Here is a 17,856-nt window from a genome sequence, read left to right as displayed (position 1 = left end):
CCACTGTTACGTAATGTTACAAATATTAAAAGTATCACACAAAAAGCATACACAATCACATGAAGGAATAATGCACCACTCAGCTCAACCAGAGCAGAACTCCCACCACAGGACTCTGGCAATCAATGAATACAGTTGCAACCACTATATTAATGGAAAGTATTTCATACAATTTAAGTTAAAAAAATCTGAACTATCCCTTTAATCAGATGACTGCTTGCAGCCTTGCACTGAATGGAGTCCGTCAGCGCTGCGTAATCCGGACAGTCACTGCTGACAGTTAGTCTTAAACAGGCCTCCAAATGATCGTCCGTCAACGTGGAACGATATTTGGACTTAATTATCTTCATGTGGGAAAACGCTGATTCACATAAATATGTGGAGCCAAATAACGCTGTGAGCGAGGCTGCACAAGTCCTGATGTTTGGATACTTTTCCTTCACGAGTAAGCTCCAAAACTCTCCATCGCGGGCGCGCAACTTTAACTGTATCACTGTATCAGCCTGCAGTGCCATGATCTCATTCTCCAACGCAGAAGAGTTCATGTTAAAAAGTGTTGCTATTTTCGAGGCAATGGAATCAACATCAGCTTCTGAATGGGAAGCACATGAATGTAGCGATGGGCTCGAGTAAGGCAAACGCAGTTGGACTTGGAATGTGACATCGTGAAAAAATAATCTTCTTCCCACTCTGCATGGAAGTGATATGTTTTAGGCTTCATTGCCGCGCGCATCTTGCTATATGAACAATGATGGATAGATATCCTTTTAATTTGTTTGTTTAACAACAGAACAGACCCGACGTTCGCCACACTTGAAAACAAGGCACTGCATTGTGGGGGGTTTTTAAGCCGTCGCCGCGCCGTCGCCTGCCCGAGGCGAGGATTGTTTTTTTTGTTTTTTTTCATGTCAGGGCCAAGCGGTTTACCTTCGCAGCGCTTGCGATCGACTGGTCGACCGCGATCGACGTAATGGGCACCCCTGGCCTAAACTGTAAATTGTAAATTGAGTGACTGTACCTGCAGCTTGCGCAGCTGTTTGATCGCTTCATCTCTGGCCTTGTTAGCTCCTTCTATGTGTCCCTCGATGTCCTTCAAGTCCAACTCTAGCTTCTTCTTAGCAGCTACAGCCAGAGCTCTCTGCTTCCTCTCGTCCTCCAACTCGGCCTCCATCTCTCGCACCTTGTGGAAGGAACAAGGTGCTAATTAAAAAAAGCTTAAAAGCATTTGGATATCGTATTGTATGTGTATGTTTTACTTTTTGTTTTTTAAAGCTTACGGTAGCTGGAATAACTTTCAGAATATGGCACCAGTTTGAAAGCCGAAAACGGCTTTTAATCCCATCGTTGAGTCAATTACATTACTTGCATGTTTAGACATTATCCATGAGGAGCAGTTTGGTGACACAGCTGTGATTGAAAAATCACACCTGTGTCAAGTGAGGGGCGCTCTTATAATCATACATCAGATTATTGTGAAGGATGGTCTTTGGACTGGGCTTTGTGACTGCGACTGTACTGTATGGGATGCTCAAAATATGTTTCTTTGTACATGGCATTCATGTTGGAGTTAATATGTTCCTGGTCCCTGTTTGTTTATCTTTTTCACCTCTAGTCAGATTTTTGTTTAGGTGGGCAAGTGGAATTCAGCAGGGGGGAATGTAACAGAGTTTAGTGGGTTCCACTAGCTCCATCAGTAATGACAATTCTTAGTGGGTGGCACCTCATTGAATAACACGGGTGTCCACGTTTAGAGTGGTGTCAGTCTAACATGAGACATGCCCAAATATAGTTATTTTCAACAAGAGTCTGTATGTTTACTGTGATACTGTGATAAACATGCTCTTGGTCACACTGTTAATTCTGTTATAGACGTGCTGAGGATTGGGTGTGTCACACAGACAGAAACTGACCAGATAAGTCTGTGTATTTACCAGGTACATTGTGGTGTTAAACTTATTTCCTTGAAATCTGTGTTGTATGTTTATTGATTGGTGTCAGTCTAACATGAGACATGCCCATGACGTGCTGAGGATTGGGTGTGTTACAGACAGAAACTGACCAGATACGTCTGTGTATTTAGCAGATTAAACTGTCAACAAAGAGAGAAGTCGTCAGGAACTTCATTATTCCACAACACAACGCAGTTCACACGTTACACATGCATCATCACAATTTGCACCCTCACCTCCGTCTTCAATGTTTGTGTTTACACAACGTTTGTGTTTGTGTTCTTCTTACGCCTTTGATGGCAATTGGATGATTTGCGGCATTTTGTTCCAAAAAATAAATACACCTGTTGGTGGCGCTATAACAGGCCAATGTGAAAAGGGTGGGATATATTCCTCAGCCTAGTAGGAAAGTGTGTGAAAGATTTCACGTAAATTGCACGCTGCGTTCAAGATTTGACACTTTTTGTTCTAAATGGGCCAACCCTGCAAACTTTGAAAGCCAATTATAGCCAATTGGGATGGACTATGAAATATGGTACGGATCCGTCTTGAACACATGACTATAGAGATACTGTGTAACGATTTGCAGGATTTTTGGTCAGAATCTGGAGGAGTAATATAAAAAAATGTCTGTCTGTCTGTCTGTCTGACTGACTGACTGAGTGTGCAGATTGCTTGATGATTGATGGTAAGCGCGTTCGGTGGCGTGGCCATGGCTTCCTCAGTCCTCACCTGTTTGACCAGTGCTCTCTTCTTGTCGTCGTTGCTGTCGTCTCGCCCCTGCAGGTCTCTCTCGTACTGGGCCTTCATGGCCTGCATGTTGACCTCCAGACGCAGCTTGGCGTCCTCCGTGGCCTGCAGCTCGTCCTCCAGCTCCTCCAGCTGCGTGCGCATCTCCTCCAGCTGCTGATCCAGCGTGCGCTTGGACTTCTCCAGCTCATGGACCTGCATGCATGACCACCAATGGGGAGAGAGAGAGAGAGAGAGAGAGAGAGAGAGAGAGAGAGAGAGAGAGAGAGAGAGAGAGAGATTAGATGGAAGCATGATATATAGAGCAGGGGTTGTTCTCAACGTTTTTGGCTGGGGAAATGCTTTTTGCCCCGCCCCACCCTCCCCACCCCCAATACAAACTGACTGCAGAAATACCCTTAATATTAGAGAAAATATACCATGAATCAATACTGAAACCAGATATAATCATTAAGGAAAGTTTATGCATGTGTACTATGTAAACTCTTCATTTCCATTTTCCAGCCATTCAGTTGCAATTTTTTTTTAATAAATAATAATAATAATTTGGGGAACCCCCCCAAAATAATTTGGCGACTCCCCCACGGACCCCTCATATAAAGCATGATAGACGAATAAAAATATGGAGGATTGATAAGAGTTTTAGGAAATATGATTACCCCCTGTTGGTGTTCAATGTTCAGTAATCCTCTGCTATCTATGGTGTTTTGACCATAGACAGACATAGAAAAGCCTCTTCCAGCTCTGGGCGAATGCTCTCAAGAGAGGGCAAGCTTCCATGTTGGTGCCAAGGAACGTAATGAAAGGAAGGGACGTGAGTCACGTGACTGGAGGCCGCCATGACGCTCATGTCCATTTAACTCTATGGGCGCACTCAGGGCTTAAAGCAAAAAAAAAGACCGGCACGCCAACACTTTGGTGTCGCCGTGTCGGGTTACATACGTACATTCAGCAGCGGGTGGTCATGCATTCTGAGCAGCTGATCGATGTAAACATTATCTGATAAAGTGGGAATGGATGCGTGCTTGGTAGTTTGGACTTTAGAGAGTTCACTTGACTGTAGAGAACCGAAGTCTGACGTCACTTTCAGTAGAGGGCGCCAATACACAGGTTCATGTAAGTTGACGTAAGCTCAGCTGGTGGTGACTCGACACGTACTGTACTAACCACGAAACATTAAATATCAATAAAATAAAAATAAACATAATTAACATTCAGTTTCTGTTGTGCGACGGGCAGATGCAGCCACCCGCCTACCTGGAAATGTAGTCTCTGGGTTGTTTGACTCATTTCTAACGCTTATTTTGTTAGTCTTTGGGTATATTTTGTACATTTCCACCTTCAGTCGATGCTTCATATCCGATATGAGTGAAAAGGCCGGGGTGATCGGTTAATTTTTCAAACACAGTTCTTATATGAGGCGATCTAAAATCCCCATATGGAGATTACAATGCAAATAAAAAGTATGCAAACCTGTGGACTTACGCCCTCTACTGACAGTGACGTCAGGACTCTGGTGCTCTATAGTAGCAAGTATACTGTATGATGCGTTTTGATGACGTCATGTAATTCACACCATGGCCATGGCTTCATACACCCTCCACCCCCCACCCCCCTTATTATTATGTTTTTGCCGATCCGCACTGATCTCATAAATGGCCCATGTGAGGTCCTCAAGGACGGAGAACTGCAAGCCCTGCGCACTTCCGCCCTCGGTGCGGTGAGACAAAATGAACTGCAGTGTGCGAATGAGGGTGTCTGCACTGCAGGCTTATAGGCAAGTCAGATTTAACTTAAATACCTTTAATATTGTGAGCTTGTAGATCTGTTCAAGCTGTTACTTTGGGCTTGTTTATCTGTAAAGACAGACGGATTAATCGGAATGAATCGGTCTGATTGATTAATCGAACCAATGCCGATTCATCTAAAAACAACTCAAATCGGCCGATACCGATGTGTTTGCCGGTTAATCTCCCATCACTACTACAGATACATTGTTTTGCATGTGTGTGTGTGTGTGTGTGTGTGTGTGTGTGTGTGTGTGTGTGTGTGTGTGTACTCATGCTAAATGGATTCGGCATCCGTCAGGGACGGGTCACTCACGTTCTTGCCCACGTCGTCCTTGGAGCTCATCAGGTCCTCCATCTCGGCGCGGAGCTGCTTGTTGACTCTCTCCAGCTCGTCCTTGGCCTCCAGGGCTTCGTCCAGGGCTCTGGTCATAGACAGAGCCTTGGTCTCCTTCTCCCTGGCCTCGGCCTCAGCGCGGTCACGCTCCTCGGCATAGCGGGCCGAGATGCTCTTCTCCTCGGCCAGCATCTATAGACAGGGAAGGGGTTAAAACCAATTTAGGCCTGACGTGGAAATAAAAATAAAAAATCTTCTGAATGATGACAATTTTCTGAAAAACCTCATGTTTCTGTATCAGTGGTGCTCAATATTTCATGTCAAGGACCCCAAAAAATGTTGTTCCAGGAATCCCCCCCCGCTCGCTCTGAAAGAATATATTCAAACATTAGCTAAAGTATAACATAAACCTTACAACACCAAAAGGGGTTCCTGTCCTGAATGGGATAAATGTTTTCCTATCGATATAGATTTTAAATAAAAACCTGCATGGGCATGACGTCTCACAATCATTTCGCAATGTAGATCTATAACACAGGTTTGTTACATATTTTTAAACATATGAAGGCCCACACTGGCAAATAATCTTCTCTAAGCTGGGACCACTCCTACCTGGCTATCTAGTTCACACATGGGAATACTGATATATTATTGATTTCAGCTGTTACAATTCGGTGCAAACATGACCCGTTGTAATTACTTCAGTCTAAATTTGTACCTTAATGAGTAGTATTAAAAATAATGATATTGTCTTTTTTATGTCCAATGTATGTATTTAGTTCATAAAACAAAAAAGTTAACATAAGTATAATTAAAAGGCATTGGAAAAGCATTTGAAATTAAATAAAAAAGGTTACTTTTCGGGATTCCAATGGCAAAAAAATATTCAGTATTTAAAATCAAATATAGCAAAAAATAGCTGATCTACAAACTCAAAACGTGTCGCAAGGCACGTTTTGAGCTCGTAGATCGGCCATTGCAATGTGGCCCTCTGGAGTGAGTGTGGAAATATAGTGGCTCTCTCCATCATCAAAGTTGCCCACCTCTGATCTTGTTCAATTTGTCTGCTATACAAGTGGTAGCCTGGGCACCATTCCATTTCGGGTTCATGAACGGGTCAGGAGCGGATGATATCGCTACGTCATGTTGTAGTATTGTTTTGTAGTCATCAATCTTCCGGAACTTCCTTTTCCCTCAAACCGATTTTTCTCAATAAAAGCTACAGGCTATGAGAGTTATTTTTCCGGTTTGAAGGAAAAGGAAGTTCTGTTTGACTGTTCCTGCCTGATGACTACAACATGACGTACTGTAGCGATATCATCCGCTCCAGACCGGATCACACTGCACTTTTTGGAACAGAGAAAGCAGGCTTTCCTCCGAGGTGGAAAGCCTGGTGAGGCGAGGTTATACAAGTGGTGGTCCAAACCTGGTCAAACTTCTTCTGCTTCTTCTCCAGGTTGGAGACGATCTGTCTCTGGTGGTCCAGGTCCACGGTCAGGTCGTCCAGCTCCTGCTGCAGGCGGGTCTTGGTCTTCTCCATCTTCTCCAAGGCCATGGTCTTCTCCTCCAGCCGCTGGCCCGTCGCCTCCATGTCCTTCTGCAGCTTCCTCTTCAGCTCCTCCAGGCCCTCCATGCAGCCCACGTCATCGTCCAGCTTCTTCTTGGTCTCGCACAGCTAAAGACGAGTTGGACGTGAGCGTGGAGATGCAATGAGGTACGCAGGTATATAGAGAGTATTAAGCATGTGACACATTGTGTTCTTTAAAATGTGTCTGAATCATCCCCGCTGTGTTGAGGCTGCCAGACACTAAAATGCATTCATTCATTCATCCATTCATCCATTCATTCATTCATTCATTCATTCATTCATTCATTCATTCATTCATTCATTCATTTTCATTCATTCATTTTGAAATAAGATATATAAATTATATGCACATGGTGATCTAGATGCATAATGATACATTGTTTGCCGCAAATTCAGATTTTTCGATTTTCTTTTCAATTACTCCATGAATAACAGCAAGATTAAGGTGCTAAAGTACAAACAAAAAAAGATCACCACCCGTAATCTGACCCCAAACAGCGCGCTCTTTAAATACTTTCACCCAGTGGTCCAAACTATTTTCATTATATAATATGGAACAGCAATCAGTTAGTGTAAATAGCAAGTAAATATATATTGCAACCTGCCATATATGTGTGTGCCATGCCCGATGTGAATTGAGATTACATTTATTGTCAATATATATGGGTGCAATTAATTCCAAGCTTTAAGCAAAGCTCCATATTTGCTCATGTGAACACGTCCCTGTGTGTGTTGGAGAGTCAGTCCTCCTACCTGTTTCTCCAGGTTCTTCCTACCTGTGTCTGGAGCGTCAGCAGCTGTTTCTCCAGGTTCTTCCTACCTGTGTCTGGAGCGTCAGCAGCTGTTTCTCCAGGTTCTTCCTACCTGTGTCTGGAGCGTCAGCAGCTGTTTCTCCAGGTTCTTCCTACCTGTGTCTGGAGCGTCAGCAGCTGTTTCTCCAGGTTCTTGCGCGCCTCCTCGTCTTCCTCCTGCTGCTCCTGCAGAGCGCTCTTCTCCTCTTCCAGCTGCCGCGCGCGGCTGCTCAGGTTCAGCTTCTGACGAGTCTCCTCCTGGAGCAGCTCCTATACGCACGCAGGCACACGCATGCACGCACGCACACACACAACACAGTAGAGTAAAGGGCCTTTCAAACGGGAAGCGAGGAACGCAGGTGTTGTTGCCTGGATCAACGACAGGTCTCCTCTAGGTCTGCCCAAGAGGGGCGCAACAACGCAAGCGTACAAAAAAAGCTAAACAGTATCCAGGTCTGGTGAGTCGCGGGTGTGTGTGCACGGAACGAGCACGCACGCAACAAATTCACGGGACCGCGCTCACGTAAATACGCTTGCGTTGTCGCACCGCACAGTGCTCCGCGCCAAAAACGCAGGTCTCATTGAAAATGAACTAGGCACGTTATATCGCTTCATGTTTGAAAGGCCCTTAAGGCATCATGTTCAAACAATATAACTATAACAGCTCTGTTAGCCTAACGCCTGATTCATACTTTGGCTGGGTGCCATGTCGGACACTGGCAAATCTGGTAGCAGTTTTGCTTGTAGATCTATTTGTGGTGTAAGTATAACTTATAGCGTTAATGTACAAGACAATTAGATCTCTCTAACTTCATACTATGCAGCTGCAGCAGGGACGTGCATAGAGTGTTAGAGAAGCAAGGGCTGAAACCCCATATAAAGAGGGCACTTTTTCACAAAATGAGCAAAAATAGCAGATCTACAAGCTCTCAACGCGCCGCGCTGCGATGCGTCGGGTCGAGAGCTGCGACGCGTTGAGAGCTTGTAGATCAGCTATTTTCGGGGCACAACCCAGCACTCTTTAGCTAGTGGAGATGCGGTGTACGAACATGGATTTCTAAACAAATTTGTCCAACGCAAAATACTGTGTTCAAGTTCAGGAGACTTCGGGAAAAAAAGCAATTCTCCTGAATGCTGGCATGGAATGGAGTGGCATTTGCATTTCTTTCACCGTATAGCAAATGCTGCATTCGTGGTCTGGAAAGGGCAGTGGTTTTACAGACGGGTAAAAGGGCATGGGGGCTGAAGGCAGCCCCCCTTTGAGGTCCATGAGCTGCAGTGTATCTCACCTGAGTGTCCTGCAGCTGACTCTCCAGCCCGGTGACATCCTTGGCTATCTTGATGCCCTTCCTCTCAGCGTCCTCCAGCGTGGCAGACACATTGTCCAACTCAGTCTGCAGAGACATTAAAACAACAACTAAACACCAGGAATGTACTGAAGTAACCCCTATATATTTTGAGCTAAATATTATAATAAATTATAATATGTGGCTAACCATGTACCACCATAATACATAACATTTCTTTCTTTCTTTCTTTAAAAATACAGGAGCGTATATGATTCATCCTGATTCATCCGTTCTCAAATCTTCTATTAACGGCTAGGTGCATGTGCTGTCATGCTGCATAGCCTATTTCAGGTCTACAGGTCTTACCGGGCATATTCCCGATTTTTCTTTTTGACAGGCAGGCAGGCCAATAGGCGGCAGGCCACCAGGAAAGGTCCGGGCGTGCTGCCATTCTGCCAATGCCATCATGATAATTTCACTGTACCTGTATCAGTGAGTGACAAATAAACCCTCTACAAAGGGTTGTGTAGTTGTCTGTTGGTCTGTATCATTTATCTTGTTCTGTAAAGGTGGTGGTATTAGGGCTTGTTTGTTTGTGTGTGCCTCGACTGAGTGGGCGGTAGAGTTTCTCCTATCTGCACGCTGGTTGTGGTGGGCCGGTCTGAGCCAAATTCACGCGAAAATGACCGGGCCGAATTTTTGTCCCAGCCCTGCCTGAACGTACCCACCCCAGTAGAGGGATGATAGGGCTCGTAGAGGTCAAATGTGTCTGCATGCAGGCCAGTGTTGTTTTTGACAGCAAATTTTGATTTTAGTTTTAGTCGTAGTCTCTTGAAAAGGTTTCAGTTAGTTTTAGTCACATTTTTGGAATGTCTTAGTGTTAGTCTAGTTTTAGTCGACTAAATGTCATAAGATTTTAATCGACTAAATCTGCAGTCGACTAAAATGTATTTTGGCGGGCCTTGATGCCGTCGTAATGGCTGATTTTACACTTGCTGAAAATAGCCGATCTACAAGCTCACAAAGTGTAAATTGACTTATACTGGATCTCTTGTCCACTAGTCCCTTCCTAACATTTTAGTCTAGTTTTATTTGTTGACGAAATTGTCAGTATATTTAGTCTTGGTTTTAGTCATCATAGCTTAGTTTTCATTAGTTTCCATTTCGTTTTCGTCAGTGGAAAAAGGTAGTCAACGAACATTTTTCGTCTTCAACACAAAATCAACACTGATGCAGGCCCCATAGCACCCGATCACCCACCTGTAGTTTGTGTGAGCGGTCAGCCATCTCTCCCTTGCATTTCTCTCCCTCTGTGACTCGGGCCATGACCTCCTGCAGCTGTGACTCCAGTTTCTTCCTCTTGTACTCGGACTCCGTCTTGGCCTGCTGCAGGCCCTTCACCTCCACGGCCATCTCCTTGTTGGCACTCTCCTGGCTCTGCTTGGTCTTCTCCAGGTTGGACTTGAACTGGATCGACACACACACACACACACACACACACACACACACACACACACACACACACACACACACACACACACACACACACCGCAACACATGGCAGTACATCATTTTAAGGGCTGCAACTGTCCAATGTTCTCATGGGGAATCTTGGGGATTGTTCTATCGATTTCTTATTTGAGTAACCTAATCAAAGTGCTTTTTTTTATAAAACAAATCGGATTGACTTTTTCTAATCAAATGAAATCATGAGAGGAGCGGGTGAGTGAGTCGGGGACAAATGATGAGAATTTCAGACTTATTGCAGTTGAGTTTTAAAATGTTTGTTTGCATCCATGTTTTAATGTCAGTCAGGCAGGAGGTGAGGGTGGAGTGGGTGATGGTGGTGATGGTTTTGGAGGGGAGATACAGTTGTGTGTCATCGGCATAACAGTGAAAGCGGAGGCCGTGACTGCGGAGTGTCTGACCAAGGGGGAGCATGTGAAGAGGAGGGGACCAAGTACTGAGCCTTGGGGGACGCCGTGGGTGACAGGTGATGTGAGTGATTGGCAGTTATAGAAATAAAATGGTATGATTGGAACCAGGAGAGGGCAGTGTCAGTGATTCCAAGGGTGAATTTGAGGCGTGAGATGAGTATGGAGTGATGAATGGTGTCAAAGGCAGCACTGAGGTCAAGGAGGATGAGGATGTTGAGTGAACCGGTATCAGCAGATACCAGCAGATGTTATACTTTAGCTATTGAAAATTTATCTTGATCTTGATCTGCAATTTTTGAAAAATCGTGAAAATGTGGCGCAAATCATTGAATACATATGCTTTCTGAGCTAATGTTTTTAACTCAAATCTTTGCTTCTGGGGGGGGGGGTCCCTGGAACAACATATTTCAGATGATGGTCGGCGGCCAAATACATATATTTTTGGGGGTCCTTGATATGAAAATGTTTGAGAACGACTGACATAGAAACATGAGGTTTTTCAAAAAACTGTCAGGATTTAGAAGCCATTTTATTTAGAATTGGCCGCGGGTGGTTAACCCATTTTGGGTGGGAATCCCTTTTGGTGTTTTAAGCATTCTGTTCTCCTTTAGCTATTGAAAAATAGCAGATCTACAAGCTCATAGTGAGCTTGTGGGTCTGCTATTTTTGAAAAGTCGTGAAAACGTGGTGCAAATCTTTATACCCTCTTGGCCTGCTCCAGCTGTTCCGACACCTCTTCCAGGGCGGCCCCGTGCCTCTGTCTCATCTCCTGGAACTGGGCCTCGTGGTTCCTGCTCTCCTCCTCAATGGCCTTCTTCAGCTCAGCCACCTCCTGCTCACGCTTGGTCCTGAGAGAGAGAGAACACAAGGAACGTTCAAACGGACTTGAACAAATAGATTTCTCCTCATTTCACCCATTGAGAGCCATTATGAGGCCTTCTGAATCAGTAGTTCTCTCACTTAATTTCAAGATATATTAAAAAAAAAAATGTTTTAAAACTCCCAGCGTGTGACAAAGTGACGCGCTATGAGCTTGTATATCTGCTATGTTATAATAGCCAACGCAAAACATCTGAAATGACACCGATGCTGCTTTTGCTGCAACAGCTAGAGAGAGAGGAGTATGTGTGTGTGTGTGTGTGTGTGTGTGTACGTGTGTGCGTGTGTGCATCAATTTAACAAAGGTTCAGACGATCAGAAATCAGCAGAGAGTGATCGACATTTGCGCTACTCTATGCCGAATTGAAGTGGTCTCGGTCCCAGACAATGTTATTCTCCCTGGAAATAAAAACGTCTGGGTTTCCGAGGCTACTCGCCGAATGGCTTTATGAGCATGTGAGAAGCTGGGGTTTTGAATGGGCACTGAGCGGGTTCGAAAATAGGTCAGACCGCCCTCCGCTCAAATTGGCGCTCCGGTCGGGGGCCGTGGCGTGAACCACATCTTTGAGCATGTCCGGTCTGTCGCACGGAGACACGTGCTGCGTGTTTGCTCCGTGTTTCGGATTTATATATTTTTGCTGCTGAGTGGACGGGTCTGAGTGGAGCGCTGAGCGACCGGTGCGCAGATTAAGGTGAGCGAGGGAGCGATTCAACGTGAGCGAATGAGCGAGCGGCGCAACAGCCCTCTGGAGAGAGGAGCAGCTTTTCCCCCCAACTCCACCACTCCACGCAACTCCACTCCACTCCAGTGTTGTTTTTGTCAGCAAATTTCTATTTTTGTTTAGTCATTATAGTCTTTGGAATGAAACTTAATCTAGTTTTAGTCACATTTTAGTCACCTGGAATGTTTTAGTGTTAGTCTAGTTTTAGTTGACTAATGTCATGTGATTTTAGTCGACTAAATCTACAGTTGATTTAGTCAACTAAAATGTATTCTGTGACGTCACTGCCGTGTGAAGCAGTAGTGAGTAGGGCGGTCTCGGCATGACGTAGCTGTTGACTTGTCCGTGTGTTGGGTACAACTTCTCAATTGTATAATAGGATATATATATATATTTTTTTTAAATAAATATTTGTACATTTAAAAACAGTTTACATTGGGGACTATAACTATATATACCTGATCTTGAGGCGTACAAAATTAAAAACTAATCGACTAGTTGCTTAATGCCGTAGTCGGCAGAGAAAGCAGAACGGTGCGGTGTGGTGGAGCAGCACCTGAGCTCCTGTTGAGCGGCGGTGGTATCCAGGGTGTCCTCCAGCTCCGTCTTCAGAGCCTCCAGCTCCTCGCTCAGGTCCCTCTTGAGCTTCTCGGCTTTGTTCCGGGCCTGCTTCTCCGACTCCAGGTCCTCCTGCAGCTCCGCCAGCTGGGCCTGCAGCTCCCTCACCTGCTTCAGAGCGTTGTTCTTCTGGCTCGCCTCGTCCTCCCCCCTGATGGGAACATGGAAACACACAGGAGATAAACCACCAGGGACGTGCAGAGAGTGTTTAGAGGGGCAGGGGCTGAAATCCCATATAAAGACGGCACTTTTGGACGAAAATAGCATTATTTCCAATATTTCCGGGGCGCAACCCATGCACTATTTAGCTAGTGGAGATATATGGTGTACGACATTTCTAAACAAATTTGTTCAGGAGACTTCGGGGAAAAAAGCAATTCTCCTGAATGCTGGCATGGAAAGGAGTGGCGTTTGCATTTCTTTCACCATAGCAAATGTTGCATTCGTGGTCTGGTTAAGGGCTGTTGTTTTACAGACAGGTAAAAGGTGCAGGGGGCTGAAGCCCCCCTTTGATGACTATGTGTGCACGTCCTTGCAAACTGCACGCACGCACGCACGCACAGTATACAGACGTTAGGCACAGAAGAGCATAGAACATAGTGAGAGATGGATGCATATAGAATGCTACATTGTGATGATAGTAGACGCAGTGGTACGTAGTACGTACGTGTGTGTGGGTGCGGCTACATTGTTTGCGGTTACATTGTTTGTTACTGTGAGTGATAGCCTATAGTGTGATTGTAGTTTGATTTGTTCTAGCATATATACACAGTATAACAAAGGCTGTTGGATGCCTGGATACTGCAAGCTAAAGGCTCCTGTACACACATGACAAAATATTAAATGCTAATACAATATGTGACCAGATTTGACCGAGAGCCTGCCATCGCGCAACATCCAGCTTTTGACCAGAGGAGAATTTTCTTTTTTTTAAAATCCAAAATGAGTTAATATCCAGTGTTGTTCATAAACAGTTATAGTTACTTATCTAAAAAAGTAATTATTTACTTTACTAGTTATTAAATTATGAAAGTAACCACTTTCAAGTTACTTTACTTTACTTTAAAAAAAATAATATAAAAAGAATTTATATATATTATATATATATATATATATATATATATATATATATATATATATATATATATATATATATATATATAATATATATATTTTTGTTCTGTCGCACAGTAAGAGAAAAGACAACTCCCTCCTAACATTATGAAATATAGTGGAACAATAAAACATGTTCAGAAATGTTGACAGGCATCTTTATTGTAGTCCATATATCTGCAGTGGTAGAGATATTCTAATTCATCAAATGTATTTTTGAGCTCATCTTCCATTTTAGAATATTCACTGTTCAGGTATTTGGAAAATGTATTTCTGCACATTGGCCCTGCTTTCACTGGTATTTTGCTGACCAGTGGTCAGTTGACTCTTGGTGACATGCTACTGTGGCGATTTAAAATCGATCTTTGTATGTTTTTGTCGTCCTTTACCCGCAAGTTCTCAAAAATAATGCTTGTATTTCCAACCCCCAACCATCCGATCTCACTGTTATCCGCATTTGCCATTGTAGCGTGTGGTAATAATGTTCGTTCAACCGGCGCTTTCTGTGTATGCGTTACAAGGGTTTGTGTGTCTGTCTGACACAGACATAAGTGTAAGACCCGCCCTACTCTGTCAGACTGTCTCTTACCCTGAAATCGGGCCCTACGTTAGCCAATCAATGACCTCTTCTGTGACGTGCTCTGTTTATGTTAGAGTGAAAAGCCATGTGGGCTCAGAGGCTAGTATGAGAGCACAACCTGTCAACAGAGTACAACACAGAGAGCGCTCTCTCAGCAGTCAGCACAGAGACGACGGGGAGACTTTTCACTTGGATCACATAAGTTGACATAATAACATAATAACGCCATAACGCGGGTCACGCACGCACAATAACTATAACGCCGTTATGGAATGGGGAAATGTAAAGCGTTAGGTTACAAGTTACTGCAAAAAGTAGTTTCGTTATATAACGTAACGTCATGTAAGGGCGTTAGTTACAACACTGTTAATATCACAGGCAGACTCTTCACATACTAGAGCGTGTCTGAAATAAGTGCTGAAATCGACATGTAAATATGAAATGAATGCTTAAACGTGTTGCTAGGTGTAATGTTAGAGACCACAGAAGTGAACCTTTCAAGCCTGTTTTCTCAACTCGCTGTTTTCAGTAAGACATTACTCTATAAGCCATATCTCCAAAACTGGTGGGTCAAACTGAACAACCAATATGTAAATTTGAAGCTATGATACCCTGCTTTCATATGACCATCAGTCCCTCAGTCAAATTTGGCCACATACTGTATGGTCTAGACATGCCTGTTTAGTCGTGGACCTGAAATCAGTAATCTACAAATATTTACCATTAATTATTCAGGCCCACAACCTCAAAGGACAACCCTGTACCAGAGGGTCGAAATATCCACCCACGAGCAAGGCTGGCATCATGATGCCATCGCCTGGTTACAATCACTACTGCCAAGATTATTGTAAAGTCTGTAAAGTATAATGCACTTCAGTTGCCACCAAATCTATGCAACTAATACCTCTTCAACCCCTCATATTTGAGGGGGAAAAAAATCAAGTTTGCATATAAACAGGTGAGTTTTGTGCCTAATGTATGCTAATATTAGCAAATGACAACACAGCACTATTTGCTTGGCAGTGCAGTTAGGGCTTTTTTGGGTGTGTTGAGAATTACACGGTTTCTTTGTATGTTATGTGCCTGGTTTTAGGTTTAGCAGCTGCAAAAGCCACACGGTCCTGTTGTGGATTCACCCTGCAATGTCATGATCTGCTATGCACAAACACTCCACAGGATGGCAGTAGAGGCATATCTTTATAATGACAAACATTGGGGACCAGTGGCAGTCACTGCCTTCTTCGGATAGGCATTGATGGACAGCTACTGTTTTTGGAGGGAACTCATCTCTATAACGTTGACTTGACTCACAACGTGCACGCATGCACACGCACACGCACACGCACACACACACACACACACACACACACACACACACACACACACACACACACACACACACACACACACACACACACACACACACACACACGACACACACACATTCCGAAGCAGTGAGATCCCCTAGATAAATATACATTGTGCCTTGGTGGTCCGGTCAGCCGGCTATGTGATGACTCAGGATCACGATGATAGTAAACGCTCACAGGGAGTTTCTAGAGCACAGGCAGCGACTCTGGAGTGACTGACAGACAGTGTCATACTGTACATTCTAGTTCAATGTGTCATATATATATATATATATACGCCAGGTGTGAATACGGTATCTTCCTGCTAGGGGCTGGATGAGGACCACGGAAAGCAATGCGGTTCACACCACTGAGTCACTGTGAGGCCCAGGGACGTGCAGAGAGTGTTAGAGGGGCAGGGGCTGAAATCCCGTAAGAGAGGGCACTTTAGGACAAAAATAGCGAAAATAGCAGATCTACAAGCTCACAACACGTCGCGCTGCGACGCGTTGAGAGCTTGTAGATCAGCTATTTTCGGGGCGCAGCCCAGCACTCTTTAGCTAGTGGAGGCATGGATTTCAAAACAAATTTGTTCAACGGGAAATAATGCGTTCAATAATAATGCGTGCAATTCTCCTGAATGCTGCCTTCCGGCATAGCATGGAAAGGAGAGGCGTTTTGCATTTCTTGCACCATTAGTTTGCTTCCCAAAAATCATGTTTTAGCTAATTCACCATAAACAGGGCGGAACAAGGCAGAAAGAGCCTGCTGGCTAGGCAGTCAGGGACCAATCAGAAAGCTGTCAAATGGTGAATTGGGGTATCAGTGTGGCGAAAACATATAATCCACCATGAAATGGCCTGGCGTTCTAGCATGCATGATAGCTATTAGACGGGGGGCCAGCACCAAACACTTTTGAGGAATGAGAGATCTGCTCTGCCGGAAATATAGTGAAAACAAGTTATGGCTATTTTTGTATACCATAGAGCGTCGCAGTCCCGCCCCCTTTCATGACGACGCCATGCCCAGGAAATAATTCCCAATGCATTTTCCCCATAGACATTTCAAAAAGTATTTATTTGAAGACCTTTTAAGCGTCGTACGAAGCCAACTCGAGTCGTGACAAATCATGACAACAAACACAATATTTTGGACCAAACAAATAATTACAAAGAAGAAAAACAACAAAAAAGTGTTGTAACCTTTCTAATTATTTGTTCGGCCCAAAACATTGTGATTATTGTCATGATTTGTCACGAGAAGAGTTGGCTTTTTCCGCGGCGTAAACGTCTTTAAATAAATACTTTTTGAAAAGTCTATGAGGAAAATGAATGGGGAATTATTTTCCGGGTCTCTCGAGAGGGCGGGACTGCAACGCTTTATAGACAACCAATATAAGGCAAAATATCATCCTACTTTAAGTAGCATGTGACATGTCACACTAGGGGGTTTTCATGATTCTGAATCCATTCCAAGCATTCGTTTTGCACGAAAAACACTCCTTGGCCTAAATTCGGCCATATCCACCTCATCACATTTGTATGACGGCTGTCGCCGTTTTTCGTTTAAAGCGTATGCTTGGAATGGATTCAGAAATGGCCATAACTCATTGTGTTTCCAGCAGAGCAGACCTCTCATTCTGTGGACCTTAATGGTCACATGTTAATGTTAATCCTTAAACCGTTGAGCTTTTGGGCCTGTGGCTATATATAGGGGCTGAGGTGGAGTCAGTTTGCCTCTCCTCTCTCTCTCTCTGCCTTGTTCTCAGGAGGTCCAACAACAGTACCTAGCCTGTAGTGCCTGTAGCTCCTCTTCCTTCTTAGCCAGTGTGACTTTCAGCTCTTCTATCTGGGCCTGGAGCTCGGCTATCTGGTCCTGGAAGTCCGACGTCTCTCCGTCTAGCTTCCGCTTGGCCTTCTCCAGTTCCTGCCGCGTCTTCTCTTCTTTCTTCAGTCGCTCTGTGCGTGGGAACAAGAAGAGACAAAAGAGTGGAAATCAAGGGCCCCGTTTTCCTCAGTGCCTTATATTACCACTCATCCCCAGTGTTGTTTTTGACAGCGAATTTTGATTTTAGTTTTAGTCGTAGTCTCTTGAAAAGGTTTCAGTTAGTTTTAGTCACCTGGAATGTCTTAGTGTCTAGTTTTAGTCGACTAAATATAAGATTTTA

At 44.2% G+C, this 17,856-nt stretch overlaps 2 protein-coding genes across 3 annotated transcripts in view; both read right to left on the bottom strand.

Annotated features, from left to right (window-relative positions):
• The window catches only part of LOC308324606 (myosin-10-like), a 158,440-nt gene that overhangs the window by 11,398 nt on the left and 129,186 nt on the right, over positions 1–17,856 (bottom strand). For both annotated transcript variants that reach the window (XM_080776736.1, XM_080776735.1), the window contains exons 26-35: positions 17,476–17,647; positions 12,586–12,798; positions 11,132–11,276; positions 9,752–9,958; positions 8,492–8,596; positions 7,320–7,472; positions 6,250–6,498; positions 4,803–5,015; positions 2,682–2,894; positions 1,019–1,180 (exon numbers count right to left, since the gene is read on the bottom strand). In XM_080776736.1, coding sequence (XP_080632862.1) covers positions 1,019–1,180; positions 2,682–2,894; positions 4,803–5,015; positions 6,250–6,498; positions 7,320–7,472; positions 8,492–8,596; positions 9,752–9,958; positions 11,132–11,276; positions 12,586–12,798; positions 17,476–17,647 — 1,832 coding nt within the window. The remainder of the gene's footprint in view (positions 1–1,018; positions 1,181–2,681; positions 2,895–4,802; positions 5,016–6,249; positions 6,499–7,319; positions 7,473–8,491; positions 8,597–9,751; positions 9,959–11,131; positions 11,277–12,585; positions 12,799–17,475; positions 17,648–17,856) is intronic.
• Positions 1–17,856, bottom strand: part of LOC308324607 (myosin heavy chain, fast skeletal muscle-like) — an 84,472-nt gene that overhangs the window by 49,410 nt on the left and 17,206 nt on the right. The window lies entirely within an intron of this gene.

This window comes from Protomyctophum bolini, assembly GCF_963924005.1.
Source record: "Protomyctophum bolini genome assembly, chromosome: 11".
Classification (NCBI taxonomy): domain Eukaryota; kingdom Metazoa; phylum Chordata; class Actinopteri; order Myctophiformes; family Myctophidae; genus Protomyctophum; species Protomyctophum bolini.
This window is presented reverse-complemented; position numbering and strand designations above follow the sequence as displayed.